At 38.5% G+C, this 20,546-nt stretch overlaps 1 protein-coding gene across 4 annotated transcripts in view; it reads right to left on the reverse strand.

Moving 5' to 3' along the window:
• NEBL (nebulette) overlaps positions 1-20,546 on the reverse strand; it is a 246,861-nt gene that overhangs the window by 58,668 nt on the left and 167,647 nt on the right. For 2 of the 4 annotated variants that reach the window (XM_084218087.1, XM_084218086.1), the window contains exons 5-7: positions 15,494-15,604; positions 7,761-7,862; positions 6,068-6,169 (exon numbers count right to left, since the gene is read on the reverse strand). The exons of the other annotated variants lie outside the window; for them this stretch is intronic. In XM_084218087.1, coding sequence (XP_084074213.1) covers positions 6,068-6,169; positions 7,761-7,862; positions 15,494-15,604 — 315 coding nt within the window. The remainder of the gene's footprint in view (positions 1-6,067; positions 6,170-7,760; positions 7,863-15,493; positions 15,605-20,546) is intronic. 4 annotated transcript variants of the gene reach the window in all.

The following is a 20,546-nucleotide window of genomic DNA, read 5'->3' on the forward strand; positions in this document are numbered from 1 at the left end:
GGGGATAATGCCCACCTCATTACAGTGCTGGAAAGCTTAATTAAATGACTGCCTGCCATCACCTTCACCATCTTTTTCTTCTCATTCAAAAGGAAAAGGGGGAATGACAATACTTGAAAGAAGAAATAAGCAATTCAAAAATATGGAGACGATGGCACTAAAAGTAAATAAGTCACAAAAATTCCATAAAACATGCTGAAATACTGAATTCAGAATCTGAAAATATGAAATTGAACAAATAGTCTATCTCCCTACTTTGCTCCCTTTGTGAGTGATCATCAAACATCTGGAGACTCTGCACACATGTCTGCTTCTTTCCAACAGCTGGGCATAATGGAAGAGAATAAAGTTCAGTCTGAATTATGCTGCTTTCATGAATTTTAGGCAGACACCTGATATCTGAGCCTATGCAACATCCATTATAATTTACCACGCTCTGCACTAAATAAATACATGGATTCTTCCCTACTCCTTTTTTCTCTATTCCCACATGAATGTCTGATAAAGTGGTTAAGCCACCTCAAACAATCTTCAATTTTTTTTCTCAGCCTTAGTTGTGGGAAGAGGTTTTTTTTTCCTTTTCAGTTCTTCCCTGCCTCAAAAGACCCTCAACATGATTCAGCTTATGCAACCTCATTATCTTCAGCCACAATACCCACTATTTCATTAATCAGGATAAGAAACCAAAACTAAGCCACACAAACAGGAACCAGCCATACATGTTCAAGCTCTACATTATTATTCCAGCACTTTGGTTAATTTTTCTAAATAAGGAAATTCTAAAACATTGTTACTTTTAAAGAGAAACCTTATCTGAACACATGATGAACTTCATAATCTTTCACACTAACAGCAGAAGAGAGTATCTATTGCCTTCTGGTATATTCATCTGGTTTATATTGTTTGATATTTGCCTTGGCATTGGATCAAGTGCAAAAGCATATATCTGAATACAAAGGCAAATCCATGCTCTGTATGAGCAGTGAAGGAATAAATCAGAGTGCTTTTCTCTCTTAAAAGGTGCATCCAAAATTTGCCTTCTAATGAAAATCAGGCAGTGCTGTAATAAGCAATTCAAAAAGCCAGAGATCAAGACAGCTGGGTGAGCAAAACTGTCTTTGACTCCTTTACCCACATCACAACAACACCAAGCATAAGACTTTAAACATCCAACTACTGCAGGCTGCCTTCTCCTGGCAAATAACTACCACAAACAGTGCACACAGACCAAATGCACAACATGGAATTGAAATTCTTGTTAAGTGGGAAAGCTTTGGTGTCAAAGGGACCTCTCCTCACAACTGGCTTGCCATCTTCCAGCTGCAGTCATTTCATGCCATCATTGAAAAATTTTTAGCAGTACATTTCAATCCAGAGGTTCCAGTAACCAACCCTCTTTAGAGTCACTTCAGGTCACGTTGCTGCCACTGAAGGACAGAGGTGGGACCAGTGAACCCAGTTTTCACAGGGCCCTGTGTCCTGATGAGCAGGAGGGTTTCAAAATTAAAGGAACCCCCAACCAAGGAGAGTGTAAGTGTTCTGGTCACAGCAGGGCTGTCTCACAGCCCCAGGCCCTGCTGCCTGCCCTGGCTGCTCGGCTCATTGCCTTTGCTCCCCTCCCCATCACACAGGTCGCTCTGGGCAAAGCAGAGCACAGCCAATAATATCAGACAACCCTGGCAGTGTCTCCAGAGCACTTCCAGCAGCCATTTAACTGACCTGCCATGGGGGATTTGTTGCATTGACAGCTATGTAGATGTACACTTTTTCTTTTATCAACATTTTTCTGGTTCTTTCTCTCTTTTGAAAGGAAGCGTGGGGTGGGAGAGAGTGAAGAAAGAAGAGCAAGCCCATGGATGAGTCATGGTGAAGGAAAGCATGCAGTATTCATCATCCTTTTGAACAGGGTGAATGCAGTCTGGAGAGAGGAAACATGCCTGAGAGAAAGAGTTCTGAATAAAAACAAGGGAGAACGATACCTCATATGATTTCTAAACCATCTGAAGGGGGGAGGTCTTACCAAGGCTATAATATGGTTGAAGAGCAAACAAGTGGGAGTAGAACTGACAGTTGTTAGTGGACACTTATCTACGAATTTCATCATTAACCAAGAGCTTTGCTTTAATGAGGGCTTAAAAGGACAGTTACTTGTTTACCATCTTCATTAAAGTCTTAAGTTTGTTTATTTTTTTACAGATTATATGGTGGGGGTTAATTTAAAAGAAATGCGTGGAGGTTGCTCTCTAAAGACTGCTTAAGAAAGAGCAGACTCTGCAGGCTTTAAACACAACAACATCCCTGAAAAACCAAACTGGAATTAAATAAGGCCTGGATAAACAAACTTCGCATCGGCCTTGCACAAAACCTATAAAAGTCAGAATTGCAGCTGGACAGAGCTGTGTCTTTTGAAGCTTAGCAGCAACATTCCTAAATCAAATCTGTAGTTCAAAGCTGTTCACACAGGGAGTGTTCAGTTTCAGAAGTGGATGACATCACCCACTGTTCAGATTTACAAAGAAACTACAAAAATTGAATCATTCAACCACTGGGATCCCATGATGAAGCAGACACTTGCAGCTAAAGCATTTCCTCATGACCATATGAAAACATCTTTAAAAAAGGAAAAAATCTGTCAGAGCACATATATATTGAAGGAAACGAAGCATAAACAATGAGCAAAACTGAAACATTCATTGCTAAAAGCAGTAACAGAGTTTAATGCAAAGAAAGATTGAGAAAATCCTACGCTCTTTGGGTTGCTACTGAAAATCTCAGAGAAGGTGCATTTTGAAAAACATTCTACCTCTAACAGTTTTTGAAAAACTTTCTACCTCCAACAGTTTTATCCTTAAAACAATAAGCACCAGATTCAGCAACAAATATGAATATCCAAAATTATTTATCTTAAAACCAGTTACTGAACACCATAAGAGGAAGACTTCATATCAGCAGCTCTTTGAAAAAGCTAATAAAATGCATTAAAAACAAAGAGGGCATGAACAAGAGCTTGTTTTAATTAAAAAAATAGAAAAAAATAGCCCAAATTATACAATGCACCCTCGGCAAATTGACAAGCTTCATGTTTTCACAAGGGCTAACACAGTTTCTGTTTTAAATTTCATTTAAAATCAACAGAAAAGGCTTACCACATGCTGTGGGTAAATATGCTAGTTCTGGGAGCTATTATTTTTGCTGCTGTTGTTGTCAAAAGCTTTGTTAAATAAAAAATAAAAAAGGAAAGAAAAGAGAGAGAGAGAAAACAGTGATTTCTGTAGAGCCTTGAGTGCCAGTCAAACATTAACACTATTTTCTTCGCTTTGTTTGCTTTCCTGCTTGCCTTGATTGCTTTCTCCCTTCGTTACACCCACACTGCCTGACCTCTTCTTGCTCCTGCTCTCCATACTCCCTAAATTACCTACCCATATGCACCACATTAAAACATGTTATCATCTTCTCTTCCCATTACATCCATCAGAATTGTCAACTTTGCAAATTTACTATGAGGGTCAAATAACTAATATTTCTCTGCGTGTCGCAGCTTATAGATTCATGCAATTAAGGGAGATTATCAACTTTCAACACAAAAAGTTTATGATCTTCCCATTTTCTGAGAAACAAATGGAAACTCTAAAAGCCAGAAAGTCTGGAGACAATAAAGAGATTGTTAACTTTACTCTTTTAAAATCTTGTACGTGCTACAAGCCTGTTTCATGATCCTTGCATGAAGAGGACTGAAATGACTGACCCGTATTTAGGTCTCTTTCTCTCCTCTAGCACAGGTGCATTCCTCATCCTGCCCCACCAGCCTGCTCTTTGGACACAGGGGTCATCTTCATTCTTCTGTGCTCTTGATTTATGATTAGTGTGTCTAAGTGTTATAATGATTCAAATAATATATAAGAACATTAGACAACTCATGGCCACTGCCTTCCCTTCAGAGGACATGGGGGAATTGCTGAGTGCCCCTCCCTGCAGCTGAGAGCTGCCCAGCCCCTGCGCCCTCCGTGCTGCTGCAGGCAGAGGGTCGGGCAGGGGCGCTGCCCCCGTTTCTGAAAGCACAGTCCCCATCACACACACTGCAGCTCAGACTGAGGAGAGGACAATGCAAGAAAGGACCCCAAAGCTCGGATCCAGGGCCAGTGATGGCAGAGTTCAGACCGCCAAGGTTTAGTAAGAATCTTCTTTACAAATAAACGAAACACAAGATAGATTTTGTCAGCTTCTCCCTTCCTGTCACACCTTCTGCACTATTTGGACTCTCTACAGAAGTTAAAATTGCACAGTGAATGCTGCCTTCCACAGAAGATCTCAACTAGAACTGCTGCCACACCAGTTCCTGGCAGTGAAGAGGCCCTATTATAAAGCGTTTGCAGATGCAGCTTGCATTGTCCAAGATCAAAAGCACATCTAACAAAAACAAGATAAAAAGTGCATTGATGAAGCCTTCCACGTAGCTGGCTCATCAGCCTGCAGGACCCCATGATCCAGCTGATATTTTTCACTTGTGATTGTTGGCCACAGTCTCATGGGTGCCAGGCTTGGGAAGATGGAGAGGGCTGTTGGAAAGAGTTACAAGCTTGGTCTCATTGGCAAAAACAGGCAGCTGCAAGCTCAAATAAGTGAGCTGCAAGGATGGGAGTGTGTAGGCAGCCATTGAGCAGATATAAAGGACATTACACACTAAATTTGGATATGGACCCTTTTAAAAACCACTGAACATGTTTGCCAAATGACAGCCCCATTTCCTGTAAGGGACATTCAGGTCTGAGCAGCATCACAGTGGCTCTTGCTAGAAAGTACAGGCTGACTTTCAAGCCTGCACAATGCTAAACACAAAACAATCTCTTAGCAGACGTGCCCATCAGCAGAGAAATGAGAACATGATCTGCTATAAAATAGAAGACAGAAATCTATTTGAAAAACACAAACTCATTTTGATTCTGGGCACATCACCAACAATACAATAAAAAATATTTATTTCCTTCTTTTTCTCCTTGTGTAATGCTTCAAAGTTTATAATGGTGTGCATGCAGCAGGTATCTAAGGATAACAGCAAAAGGAGCTCTACCTGCTGCAGACACTGCACTGCTTTTCAGCTTGTTCTCTATGACACATTATTCTCATTTTGTGCTAGTTCTAGTGAAGACATGTAGTATCTGGCCAAATCACACGTATTTTTTACCTATCACTGATATTGAGCCTGTCCTAGAATACATACTATTTACACTTGAGAGGTTTTTTGGCTCTGGGAAGGCTGACACTGCCTTCTTCAATCAAAGGGCACTATCCTCCTCTTACAGAAGGGCAGTTCCTGGGTTTTCAAAAGCTCCAAGGGAAGCTGGACAGAATTACTATCAAGGATTATGCAAGGCACTATTAAAGAACTACTTCAGACAAAAAAAAAGGCGGGGGGGGGGAGAAAAAAAAAGCCAAAAAACAGATCAGCAGCAAAAAATCTGTTCTCACAATGTCAGGATGATCTGTAGTAGAGTCTAATGATCTGTAGAAGAGTAGAAAACTACTAAGAGAAAGAGGGAATAGTTCTATTTCAGATTTCTTTTTAGTAAGGACTTTTTTTTTTTTTTGAGGTTAATATATAACAGTAGTACATAAAAGGTTCAGTTTCAGGGGGAAGGAAGGCGGGTGGTTTACATGTCAGGCCAAATTCAGATCCCATTACTCACATTAGCAAGCAGCTACACAAAAGACCTCAGTTACTTCAGCGGGATTAATCACAGGGTAAGGTTCCACTCAAACTGAATGAGGAGCAAAATCCTCTAAATTGCATACAGCTAATATTTTAGAAATCCTAGAAAATCTGTATAAACATACACCATCTCCACAAGAGACAAGTTGTAGTCAAAGTTCATCGTATTTTGGCTTCAAAATGTGCATTTGGTTTCCTAAGAATCCAAAATTTACCAGTCATTGCAATGCTAAATGAAAAGTTTGAGAACATAATCTTCAAGGCCATTAGAGATAATCATCTAAAAATCTAAGTATTTCTTTGCATTACTAGGAATGAGATATTTGGATTAAATCATTGTAAAATGATGGAGAATCTTACTTGGCTTAAAAGTTTTGAAACTCCTTTAGCATGTTCAAAATCAGGTCTTCCAAGCACAGCAGACTCCTTATTCAGCTCTCCCCTTCCTTTCTTGTACTTCGCCTTAAAAATAAAAATTAAAAAAAAGGAGGGGGGGTGGAGGGGATATGAATCTCTAATAAATTGTTTGGGTTTATCAAGAGAAACGTAAGCATTACAACTAGTAGAAAAAGTCTCACATAATGGTCTGCGTTGACACCACTGTTCTAATCAGCTCTGAGTAAAGCCCTTCTCAGGGTTCAGCTCCTTCACAATACAATATTTATTAATTGTAAAACACAACGTGCAGCATTCACAAAATTCAACTTTAACCAAATGCACAGCCTAAGCCAGAGAAATACTGTCCTCCCAATCAAGGCAGAATGAGTCACAGTGGCTCAGCATTTCTTATGACAGGGTCTACAGTTAACCCAAGATGATTTGCAGCAGCTGAAAGTACTCTTGAAATAAAACTAGTCTGAGGGGCAACTTTTTTGAACTGTAAGGTCAAATTCCGCTCTCAGTTTTAGCGCTGCGGTCTCGCTGGATGTCAGTGAGACCGCACTGGTGTCGCAGAGCTGAATTAGTCCCGCAAGGTTAATGTTACCTGATCTCTCCAGCTGAGCTGCCTCCCATGCAAACTGCTGCAATTTTCCCCAGAATGCATTAGGAAAAAACACAGATGAATCAACAATAGGTGCTTTGCAATGCCACAAACTAAATTACCTATTGCCTAAAATGGGCTTCTTGCATTACTCAAGCACTGTGAATCAGCAAGGACATGTCATAAGAATAGACTGCAAGAAATAAAAGTCCCAAAGCCACTCTAATTCTAAGAGCACTTGAACAGCAATTAGTAAATTTGCATGCTGAGCATAACGCTTAGTAGAAGTTCTTGGTTTTCAAAAAATCTTGAATATTGAAAAGTGAATTTCCATCTCTTAAATCTGTCTCTCCGAATGTGCCTAGTCAGTCTCATGTTTAATTAACTACTTAAAAACTTGACTCAGGGCTTTAAGTACATATATTGTTTGACTTGTCTACAATAAAATACTGAACTGCATCACACACTACTACTTCTTAAACTGCTCCTTCACCTGTCTGTTAACTGAGGTCACAGTGGAAGGGCAAGGAATTTGAGAGGGGAGTTCAGGGAGAAGAACCCCCAAGAAAGAAGCAGCATCTGAACAGCTCTTGGAAGGACAGCAGGGAATCACATCTTCCTGTCACTGCAGGATGAGATGGGAAAAGTAAAGGGCATCCTGGGATGCCAGTTTCTCTCATACCAAGGTAAAAAAAGGTTTAGGATGTCTTCTGAAGTGCAGTGCAGCATATAAGACTTATCTTGAGAATGGTTTTCATGAAAAAAACTGAAACAAAACCAACTTTAGCAATTTTCATGTTGTCCTTACATCAATTACCAGTAATTGCAAAGATCATACTGTCAATATCTAAAAAGGAGAAACCCACAGCTTTCTAGCCTGCCAGGCAAGATTGGTCTGTTTTGGTTATGTTTGAATTTCTTTTAATCAAATCTCCCTAGCAGATTTGGGGGTGCAGGTTTTCTGTTCAAAACATTTGAGAATTCCAGCAGCATTCTAAAAAACTCTGATCAAAATTGGAAAAAAAAAATTGCACATCTAAAAAGTAGAAAGAGAGCAAAAGGAGAACATACATCACTTATTATCTTTGTTATCTCAGTTGCCTTCTTTATGTCTGGTCTGTTCAGCACTTCAGTGTACCTATGAGTATCTTGCACATCCTTCTTATAGGATACCTGTCAAAGAAAACATAGTTTTGTTTAAAATAAACAATAAGTTTGAAGTATATAAATAAGCTTTGAATGATTGGTCAAATCAGACATCAAACTAAATAGAACTCCACCTAATTTATTCCAACAGATTTCTGCTTGACAGGGATTGTAAGGTAAGACCCACACACAAGGTAACACGATAAGGAAGAAATTCAGAAGCATAAAATACAATTTGAAAAAGAAAAATGGTTTTGCTTAGAAGCACAGTGGAAAATTAAAAGCATTGCAAAGACAATTATTAGGTTTTACCATAAAATTTCAGAGAACTTTTAAGAGTATAGTTTTTTTTCCCTATGTTGTACCCATTTTTAATATAAACTAGCTCCTCCTCTGATGCTGAGTACTGCAGCTTAGCAGATTGCAGCTACACTGAAGAGAAACTGTAATTCTGTCATAGTGGGCTTCTTTCTCAGCACTAGACAGAGTTTGTATGTAACTCCGTGATACAACTCCACCCCAGCATCCCCACAGTGCCACTCACTTGCTCCTCTGCACAAACATGGGAACAAGAAGGCTGAGTGCTCCAGCATGTTGAGTACACAACTGACTCTTTCTGTTTGTGCAAAAGCCACTACCATAACAAATGGCCTCAGAAACCTTTGGCCAGAAGGCTCAACCACAGATAGGAGAGTCCAAACATTCTCCATTTAGCAAAGCAATCACAGGAGCAGCAGAGACCTCAGGGGCATTATAGAGCTCCATAAGTTATCCTGCTTTTCCCTCTTCAAGGTTTGTCAGCTTCTTCCTGCTCTAGCACATGTGCCAATCTAAGCCAATTTCCAAGAGCTGTCTTACTGAATTATTCTTAATGACATTCTGTCCCTGGTATTCAAAAGTGTCTGACAAATTGAAGTTTCAGGCAGAAGTTGAAGAACAAAGTTTAGAGGAAATAGAAAGTAAAAGAATACTTCATCCTTTCCTGGGAAATCTTTTAGACTTTCTTTTGTTGCTTCACAAAGTTAATCAGTCTCTCAAGATAGTATGTAATCAGCAAGGAAGCTCTCAACTTGAAGTTTCGTATTATAACCTCTGCTCCTATTTCCAGTGTAAAGTTTCTGGGTACTCTGGGTACAGTGCAACATACTCATAAACTGCAGCAGTCAGTGACAAATATACTTCATAGAAATGGTATTGCAAAAAGAAAAGGAAAAAAATTTACTTTTTGGCAAATATTTTACATGCAACAGGAAAGCAATTTTGTGTCCATATGGCTTCAGCTAAGCAGACAAGCTAAACAGGCTTCACTGTTGGCTGCCTGCCCACAAATAGATCTTATAATTTTTAATCTGCCGTGACACACAAGTGTAATCACTAATAAAAGAAACAAATAAATAGGTTTGATGCATTCAGCCCAAATTATCACATAGATACAAAACAAAAGTTAATTCTTTCAGCTGGTGTAAACCACTGGAACTTTTGTTTTAGTTATGTTAGATTTTCTCTAATTTTTAAGAAACTAGAGGTAGAGAGAAGCATTTGCAATTCAGGACTTTACATGAATTTAGTTAATTATATGCTGTTCATCCTAATGACCACATGAGGTGAGGTGAAAACCACAAAGGCAGCAGAAACAGGTTTCTGAATAGCACCCTATGATCCATGTAAATTGCAAATTAAGGGCCAGCATATGTGCTCAAAATAGAAATTAGGAATGTAGTGAATTTAACATCAGAGAATCAAGAACAGTGGTGATAAAGTTGAGGAAATGTGGTCACTTATTGCTCCCAAATGACATGATCATATAGTACATGAAATAATGGATTGTGGTTAATTTCGGGGAAAGGAAGGGGGGGAGAAATAAGACAGTGACAGTCCTTTATATTTCACCATTTCCAATTATATTAGATGCAAGGCCAATTGCTATATCTTTCCCTGAGTGAATTATTATTCTTCCTGCACCTAAACCAGTATACCTATTACTTATGTCTGAGGGAAAGTCATCTAGCATTTTACAAATGTCTGCAATATATATTTGCTCCATTCTGCAGCTTGTCATACTCCAGTGAGAATAAAAATGTTATGCAGCAGAACAGTAGTTTGTCAGAGGTAGGCCAAAGGAAGAAAAAATATGTTTCCCATTTCCTGAATAACCTCAATCCCTGGATGCTGACCCTCTCCCATTGGGACACTCTGCTGGCCTCTATTACACAGCTGCTATTCTGTTCCATCTAGTGATTTTTTTTTTTTTAATAGTGCTATGTTAGAACAGTAAAACCAGAGCTATTCTGGTAGAGCAGAGGAACAGATGTAGACAGGGCAAAGCAACCAGCTAGGTGTGTGCACCCATGGGCATCAGAAGATGGAAAGTGAAGAAGCCCATGAGGGGGGGAAAGCAACAAAAGAAAGGAAACAGCAGAAGCACCCAGAGAAGGAGCAGTCTTTTGTGCTGAGCTGGTTCAGCCAAGAGGCTCATACCCTGACTGGAATTCCCGGGCACTACACAATGTCCTTACTCAATCTTCACTTCCAAGGGTTGCTCAGGCTCTACCAAAGAAACAATCAGCAAAGGCTCAAGAATTGCTCCACTTCACCAGGACCACAGTATACAAAAAAATTGTTCCAGCTGACTTTGCATGGGAAAAGTAACTGAGATAACAATTTTAGAGTGGCAGTGAAAGACCTAGATAGAGAGTTATGGCCAACCAGTGGGAAATGCAAGCGAGGAAGAAGGAGCAACTAAAAGGGAAAAAAAATGTACCATCTTCAGTTTTGAAGCTGAAAACAGTAAATTACAGACCCCAACTAAATTTAAAGTGGGTTTCTAATAAAAAGTGGTTACATTGTTGAATATTATTGTGAAGCAATAATTGGAACAAAATAATTTCTCATCTTTAATCCCAAATGTGATTACATACTCACATACTCAAATGTGAATTGCAACTGGTTTTTGCAAAGCATGGAGAATATTCAGGGCCTGCTCATAATTACTAGACTGATTTTAATAGGCCAAACCTTGAGCTCTTAAAAAATGCATAAGGTCCACTGAGGATAAACATGCTAATCTAGTTACTCCAGCAAGATGCTTCATCTTACATGAATACCAGTGGAATGCACTTCACTGCCATAAAGTAAACAGACTTCTAACAATGCTGCAAAACATATCAGATTGTCAATCAACAAACTGAAACTTCTACATGGTGAGCCAAGCAAACCTGGGTTTAAGAGATTCAGACCTTTCTTGAAATCTTTTATCTTCTCATTTATTCCAACACCAAACTAGTCCAAACAATACATAATAAATTACTCAAATATGCACAAGCAGCTCTGAACACATTTTGCCCTCTTAAGGATTCAGCAAGAAGTTGGGCACACCTGTCTGGACAAGAATTTGTCTCTTACTGTTTGTCCCTCATTAAATATTTTCTAAGAGCTGTTAAGTCCACTAACTAATGGCCTGTCAGCTGTGTCTCTGCCCTCTTTCCTCTCATCTACACTTCGGGGTCCATCAACACTAAGAAAATGACTAGCTGGTGACAATCATCATTGGCAACAGCTTTTCTAATTCCTGCTCAAATGATGTTGAAAACTGTTTTCCGGCTTGTGTAAAAGAGACAAACACATTTCTGGCCCATTACAGATTGATGCAGTCATCCTTTCCAGTAATGGGCCTTAAAATTGATTGGTCCCAATTACACCAGGAGTAAACATCATTTTCAGCACCAGTTGGAAGTGGTCCAGGGGGACCTGCTGTTGACAACCACTGTCAGCAGAAAGTTTGTCAGTGAATGGTGATTTTTCTAACACAGATACTGAACAGAGAGACAGGAGAACCCTGAATTTACCATGATCTGCACCAAAACAAACATTAACAGTTGGGTATGTTACTGATGCTGTTAAAGCACATCCACTTTAAGAGCTGCTGATTTGGTCTTATCAGAAAGAATGTACTTTTTTTGTGTCGACTGTGACTGCACTATACCCTGAAAATGAAAAACAACTTACTCCTAAGACAATATAGACATCTTAAATATTTAAATTTAGATGGTGAGTGAAACATGAAAATTATCATTACTGACCTCATGTGGAGTAGAAAGTTCATATATACACATCAGAAGTTTGCCCAGCTGTCAACTAATATTTCTAAAAAAGCACTCTTTGTAGATAAGTATAAGAGAAAAGATACCAGGGCTTTAAAATCAGATGTGCAAACTGCCTTTTAAATGTCCATAGATGAGTGTACTGCAGTTCTCTTATTTGTAAAATCAGAAAATCACTTATCCTTATTTCACACCATGTAATGTTGTGAGGAGAATCAGTCATTTTAACGAAGCTGAATGTTTAAACTGCTGTACAAATATTAACACTGTTGTCCTATTCAAAATTCCCAGTGATGGACCAGGTCACGGAACAGACAAAATTGTGATGCACAGCTTTGAGTATCTTCATCAAATGCTATGTGCAGCTTCCACATGGACCCGACATAGCAAATGGTTTCTTTGCTTTAGAAATGCAGTTGTCATGTCATTTCACCATTCAACTACATCCTTCCATTCACAGGATACTCAGATACACATAAAGCAAAAATGTGACATGACATTGTTTTAAGACCACCACTTAGTTTTGGTCCCAAGTTTGGAAAATTCCAGATGAGTTAACTGATCAGCTCAGCACAAAGTAGGCTGATGGTGCCTACTTTGCTCTTCTGAAAATGACTCTGTGTGCCAAAGTCACATCACTAACATTCACTTCACAAAACACAAACACAATTTATAGAGAAAAGTACTCTGGTTTGGATAAACATGCTTCCCTTCAAGCATTATGTAGTATTTCAACTCTTTTTAAAGTATATTTCCTGTCATTAGAAAAGTTACTTGTGTTCATTTGAGAGCAATTTTCCTCAGTCTAAGTATAAAAAAGAGAAAATGTATTTTATTAGACAAGATTACATTGTTCAGGAGTTTTTACAGTATTTCCCTGTTACCCAGTTTCTGCCCAAACATATTAATGATGCCTATTAACATGCCCAGAATGTTAATGATATTCAAAGTGGTGTGAAGGCCTACAGCCTTCACTGCTGACAGTTTCCAAATGTCAGCATAAATGTATGGTGAGCTGAATACAGTTTTAATTTTTAAAGGAAATTGAACATTTCACAGAGTTGAGTATAAATGTCAGCTTTATTTAAAGGCTGAGTAAATAGTCTTAAACACATCCTAATCCTCTTAGATGCAAACCCTCCATGTAAAGGTTGAATTGAGTTGGCAGAGCATTGTAGGTAAACATGCATTCTGCTCCCACAGGCAAACTGTGCTGAATGGTGGATAAAAGAGCTTTGCCCTCCTACCTGCCCAGTAGTTTCCCTTTTTCTCTGCACTTTCAAAGCTGTGACTACACAGATACCCTGAAATGGTTTGGAAAGACAAATGCTCCATATTTGGGATGCTCGCTGTTCCATGTTGTGACTCTGAGATGAAAACTCACGTGGCTCTTAATTAAACCTGTACTTACAAAAGAAGGTTTGTAAGCTATTCACCATGATGCTCAAATATTACCCACAAGAGATGTGTGCTTCTGCTGAGCAATAACCAGATTTACATAACTTGCTCCTTTATGAGTGATAGCTGTTTGTCCATTGTGCTGCAGCTACTCATGAGCAACCAGAAACAATCTGTTGTTAAACACATTAAACTAACTGGTTAGAGTTTTGTGTTGCATTTGGATGACTTATTTGAGTTTTTGAAGTTTGCTCAGGCTGAAAATAATTTCCCTCATATTTTTTCATTATTTCTAACATGCTGTTAAAAGTTCTCATTTATCAAAACATCCTTCCCTCCCCTGTTTTCCTTCATTTCCTTTTCTTTTTTTTTTTTTTTTGCTTGTTTCAAGGGTGAAAGATGAAACAACAGAATTTCATTTATCCTCACATCTGTAACCTGCTCTCCTTAATTCTATTAGCAGGTGATATACAGCTGTAGAAGAGGAATGAATAGGTTTTGCACTAGCATACTAACCCTCAAATTATGATGAATTTGCTACGGGAACTTGTCTCATATTCCTCCTAGTCCCTTCTCAGAGAGGGATTCACATCTCTCTTTCCAGCATTATTTCCTTTCCTAGTAGTTCACCATCATTCCTACTGCTAGGTAAATAAAAAACCTCTTGCTTCTGGGGAAAGGCATTCACATCCCCAGCTCCCAGGCTCTGTCAGCGTGACACCCTGATGCTTCCAACAGCAGAAATGGACAGTGTTTGACAGGAAGAGGGAATTCTGTAATCAAGGCAGGTTGCAAATTACTGCTGGGAATTCCATTGCAGGTATTTCCCAGCAGAAGAAAAAATTATTCTTCAAACATAATGCTTCCCTGAAGTTTTCCAGCAGCCTTTTAATCAGCAGCCAGCTGTCAAGATTCTGCACACAGACATACATCTAGCATTGACATTTAGTTTTCAGCCCATATAACCTTAGAGTGTTTGTTGCACTGTTAGTAGGAGAAGATGGGGTAAATTTAAGATAATTTGAAATGAACACCCAAGCTATGTTTTCTACATTGTTAGCACCAAACAAATATCCCATTTATCTAATAAAAAAGTGTTGTAAAATGACATGCCTACCTCAATTGATTTGGTTACCTAAACAAGAATGGAACTGGATCATAACTTTTAAGGTAACACAGCTGTTCTTAAAAAGCTTTGTGTACCCCTTAAAATGGCATCACTATTTTAACTAATCTTCTCCTTAAATTAATTTTTCTCACAAGTAAGCTTTTACAAAATCTAAAACTAACATAAATTTTTTCTTCAAAGTTGTGTCTGTATCATTCAAGATTCTAATCTGGGAAGCATTTCTGCCTCAAGCAATGATGCATTGAGCTAGTATTTACTAGCTTGACCATGAAATCAAACCTGACCTGATTCTAATAAGAAATATAAATTCCATAATTAGGCTTTTATATTGTGAAAACCTTCAGAACTTCAAGAAGCTAACAAGCAGCTTAAAAAAAAAAAAAAGCAATCAACTTTCAAAATATTGCTAAGTACTCCTAATTATTTGTAAGTTATCTAAATAAAACTACAAGTACAAATACTTTGGTCAAATGGTATAAACTGAACACTACAGCTCACATTCTGTAAAATAAATAATTTATTAGTCTATTAAATTCTTTGGAAAATTCACTTGATACATATTCAGGAGACAGGAACAAACTTATTCATATGCATTAAAGTGTGCAAGAGCAGAGCAGAAACAGCTCACTTGTCTACTCTACACCCCTGAAGAACTACCCAAGTACTGGCAGATGAAGACACTGAAACAACACTGGTGTTCATTTAAACAAAGAACTTTATGCACTTCAAAAGTAGCTACAAGTGAATTCAGAAAACCTGTGCCTGCAATTTTATTCCAAAATGATAGCACTTAGTTACTATTGATAAACAGTAACTACCATTTTCCACTGCAGTCAGAATAAAATGCACATCCTGTTGCTCACAGCACATTATACACACGCCATGTCCTAAATTACTTCAGAGCAAATAATTTATAAAAAATAGCAACTAAGGAAATATGGAACTATTCCATGCCCAATTCATTTCAGTAAGCTGTAACAGATGTACCAACCCAAAACAAGCACACTCATTTCAGATGGGAGAGTACTTACATCACTCTGGTGTTTGCTGACTTCCATGGCATGTTTAACATCTGGAGGTTCCCTCATACGTGCATAGTCTGAAAATCCTTTCTCAGCATCATGTTTTTGTTTATAGAGAACCTGAAAAGAGCAACATTATACTTTTGTGACCTGAGAAAAGCAGGTAAAATAACATGAGCTACGTTAAATCTAGTGCCATAGTCTACCTGTATTCAGGAAGAAACTTGATAACTTAATAACAATTTAACTCCTTCATGGGTCCAGAACACTGAAATGAGAGCAGCTTCCACCCAAAACAGAGACATATGAGGCACAGTCAGCAGTGAGATCTCTCTGCATATGTTATTGCAACAGATGCATGAGTAGACAGGGGAAAGAAATAGTAATACCCAAACACAGAAAATTAAGCTTAACAAGGTGAGAAGACAGCCCAGGGAAACATAATCAAAAGCCCCTTTTTTTTTTAACACACTTGAAGTAATCAGCTATATAATTATTCTCCATTTTCAGAGAAAAAAATATTTTATGCATTTGTCATAAACAAACAGTTTTACTGTTTATTATATACCCATTGCCCAAAGTTCTATTTCTTCCACTGTTGGGAAACAACCAGCACAATATGCATCTTGACTTAGCCCCAGGTTCACAAAGAAAAATAATATTTACATTCAATTGTCATCATGGTAAATGAAAATGGAATTGAATTGTGAATTTATAAACACCTTTACTTTTATAATAGAAATGGAACTCACTGTTGGGCATTCATCCATCTTTCACTGCACTGTGTTATACTTACACACACACACGCATACTGCCTGAAAAGCTATTTTACACTTATCCTTGTCAGAAGCTCTTAGGCTTATATTAGGGAAAATTCACCATTTTGATGCCTAAAAAGTAGCAAGATTCAAGAAAATTCATTCTCTAACAGCTCTCATGAGCAAGCATTAAAATAATCCATAAGAAAACAGTAAGCATTAAATAAGATAGAAAGCTGATTAGGAGGAGGAGGATTGACACAAAAACCCATGATAGCAATAAAAGAATACTGTGAAAGTTTTGAGATGGAAACTCTCAACTACAGAGATTCAGACTCTTTTAGGACAGGATACTAAAATTGTGAGAAAATGCTGTATCTGTTTTTGTTCAAAGCAAGATTTCATCTGAGTTACAGAGTAGTGTGCCCAAAGCAATGTTAGTATCTGCCCTGAGTATCTCAGATTACAAAATGATATACAGGCTGAGACATTAAGACAAGAAGGGGGGAAGGGTATTTTTCCACTGCTACTATGTGAACAAAAGTATCAAATCAGGAACCTTAAAATGTGCCAGCTCCTTATCCAGTCCAACTCAATCATCCCTCTGCAGGAACAAACACAACTGACAGTGAAACAAAGCGTCCATAACTCGCCTACGCTGGTTAGGTCTTGCAAATGGAAAAGCACATAATCTTTAACACGACTGAAGCACCACTAACAAATGATTCCCCACAAAAGTGGAATTACTATACAAACATATGCCACAAAAACTGTTTTGCTAATTCTCCTTGCTTACACTGTCACTTTTAAGATGTTCCCCACTTAATGCCATTATGAACAAAAGACCCATATGGTTACTTCCAAAATCCACTAATTTACAGATATTTTATTACATTGCTATTTTGCTGGTTCAACAGCTCTATTTTTCCCTTGGTGAATGGGCTATGTAACCAAGATATGAAAACACAGTAACATCAACTCTCAGCATGAGAAATTTAGCAGAAATTACAAGTATCCGCTGTCTTGGGAAAGGATGACCATTTCTTCAGCTTAATGTAGCAATATTTCACTTGCTTTGGCATCTGTTCTTCCTATCTTTTCCCATTATTTTCATTAACTCACTGAAGTAGTCTTGTTGCAATCCTAGGCTAGGAGGGGTCCAATGGCTGTCTAGTTTAGTTTGGGACAGTTTAGTGCAGAACTATTCCCAGATTTGTAAATCACTTCCAAGTAAGCATGAAAAAATATTTATCATTATTTCATTAATATTCTTAGTAACATTATTTTATAGGTTAGTATGCATACATTTATTTCTCAACTCATGTTGATTTTCAAGTTTTAGCTAAACTGAATTTCCTTAATCAAATCTACATATGAAACTACTCTACACACAGATCAAGCATTGTAGGTCACTGACATAACCTTTACCCTGTGGCAGTGCCATTTATTAACTTGAGAAATACAAGGCAATTATTTAAGTAGGTATGACTTCAGATTGAACCAATTTGTAAGTACTCCTTTTTTATTTTTCTTCTCTCTTTTACACCAGTGTGTCAATAGGAAGCTGCATTAAGCAAAGTTCTGTGTTCTTTTAACCCAGCTCTGACTGACCCCCTGTTTTGCCATACATTAAACACATTATATTTTTGTTTTGATTTCCATTTATAGTCAGCAAGATGTGCTCTGGACTTAAAATCCACAAAGTAGGATTTCATAGAAGGAAACATTCAAGAACACCAAAAACATCACTTTCATCTCCATACAGAGAATTAGATTATCCAATGTAATTGTGTAAAACTGAACTACAGAAGCCCAGAAGACTAATACCTGCCACCATAAAAGAGAGGAAATATTGAATATGACATTTCCTACCATAAAAAAAATTAAAACTACATAAAACAATTTGATAATGTGTAATATGATTGGAAATGATGCAACAACAAAATTTTTATTGTGGTTAAAAAAAAAACCCTCTGAAACTTCCTCTGGAAGTTGAAAACATTGCTTAAGATTCTCTTGGCTCATCACCTTTATAAAGAAACAGGAAATACTGTTCAACATTGACTCTTTTGAGATCTTACCCTGTGCAAAGTAGAAAATTAAACTGCCTTCAGTTTGCTTTAGATTATCCCTTTTAGATAAGAAGAAAAACAGTGCAATCACTTCTTATAGCAAAAATAAAGTGATGAAAAAAGTGATGAAGTGCTTACTTTTTTTCAACATTGTTTCCCCCAAGCAATTTTAAATACCCTTATCATTGTTTGTGACAATTTACTAAGAAAAGTATTGTTTTGCATGAGGAAGTATTTAGCATACTGATCTTCAGACAAGAAAAAGATTTGGCACAGAGCTAGCAATGATCAGAAATTTTTCTTCAACAATATTGCACAGGAATATTGCAATTTCTCCAAAAATTTCCACTTCCTTTCAGAAAAATCAAAATGAAGGCTCCCTACCTAGACTGCTCTCATCAAGTTTATTTTCTCACTGCAAAAAGCAGGGAAATTGATGAGAGCTTTGTAGGCTGGTAAGGAGAGTGAAGTTATTCAGTGATGACAGGGGCAGGGGCTTCTCCTCTTTTTAGCTTTCCCTGGGGACAACTATGACGAAAGTGAGAGAGGGAGGAAATCTGGTTGCTCACTCTCAAGAAAGGCCTTTAGAAGGCCATAGTCAAATTTTCTGTGAAAAGGAAAAACAAGTGTATTATAAAAGCCACCCAAGTATGGGGAACTGCAAAACTTCTTTTTCATTTTACTGAAACATTTTTTCCCCATAAACAGCATTGGGATTTTTTTTTTTTTTGCCAGTTTCAGATAGATATCATTCTCTATGGGTATTTATTTCCTTCCTCATGCCAGTTCTACATAAAACACACAAGAGTAAACATGGGTTTCATGCAAAAGACAGCAGGAAGTCTTGTTTGGGCTTTCCTGAGTATCCTGAAGACAGAATTGAGTATGATTCAATACAGCCAGTATAGGGGAGAGGCTCTACAGGAAGAGAACCACACGTGTCAGGGTGCTATACTCTCCATTACAGCAAGATCCTCATGTCAGTGCTGACACTGCATGCCAAGACCCCTGAAGGAGGAGATCCTGGCTCAGCTGAAACCACTGACAATTGCCACAGGATTAAAGAATGCAGACATGGTCACTGGTGCTGTGGCAGCCTGTTGGCTCTGGAGGGGATAGTGGAGGGCAGCTGTAGGTGGGGCATAACTCCTTGGGAAAACCAGGATATTTCCCCTAGCTGCCTCCAAGTTCCTAAATCGTGTGTGTGATTTGAAATTGTGTATCAAATTATTAAACTGGGCTGGATATAGGTAGGCTGAAGACAGGCTGCTGGGCAGCAGCAGCACCATTTCAGGAGCAAACTTTGCATCGGGGGAGCGCCCATTTGTGGGGGAAACACCTGTGCAAGGAGATCTCTGCCAGAGGCACCCAGCCTGTGCCAGCAGCCAGCCCTGGGGAAAGTCAGGGGCTCTCTTTCTTCCCTGCCATGATCCGCTACTCCCAAGGCACCTGCTTGGCATACGAGGCTGCGGATCCTGCCAAGAACACGGCACTACAGAGCAAGGAGAGTCCTGCCTGAGCTGCCCACAAAGGCATTCCAGCCCAGCACTGCATCCAAGAAGCATGAAAAGGGAGACAAAGGTGTAAATTTGTTCTAGTGTGGGTAGGGAGGACACACTCGTATTTTCCACCTCTCGGGAAATCAGCACCTATTTTAAAATCAGATTACTGTAACTCAGAAACAGACGGCAATTCTGTGTTTGCAGCAGCCTTTTTGGAGCAGAGCTGGAGCTGCTGCTGTTCTCTCTACTTCCTATGGAATATCTGTAGTCTCTTCCTGAAATGATGACCTGTAAATTCACAACCCCAGCTAGACAGATGCAGCAGAAACCCCCTCTGCCATATCCTGACCCAGATGAAATCTGAAATCCTTGTATTAGCTACTTAGGTACTGCAGTGATAGGCACAATATGGATTAGATTTGAATACTGTGGAGAAGATTTTTCACTAGAAAATCCCCTGAGAGCTCTCTCAAAGTAGCATTAAATTCAGGTCCATTGCAGCAGTAAACCACAAGTTGGAAAAATGTGTCAGCGTATCTTTAAGTTTTATGGTATATTATGATTTATAATGCATCTACTCCTAAGGGGATAGTATGAATTTTGTGAGAAAAATTTCTGCTTAAATATAACTCAGCCTATATGCATATTTTTTTCTCTGGAACTGTTGGATGATTGAAGAAAGCCTTCAAAAACTACCAAATAAAAATGTCAGTCTTTTCCTTAAAAGGGT

This window comes from Fringilla coelebs (assembly GCF_963513975.1).
Source record: "Fringilla coelebs genome assembly, chromosome: 1".
Taxonomy (NCBI): Eukaryota; Metazoa; Chordata; class Aves; order Passeriformes; family Fringillidae; genus Fringilla; species Fringilla coelebs.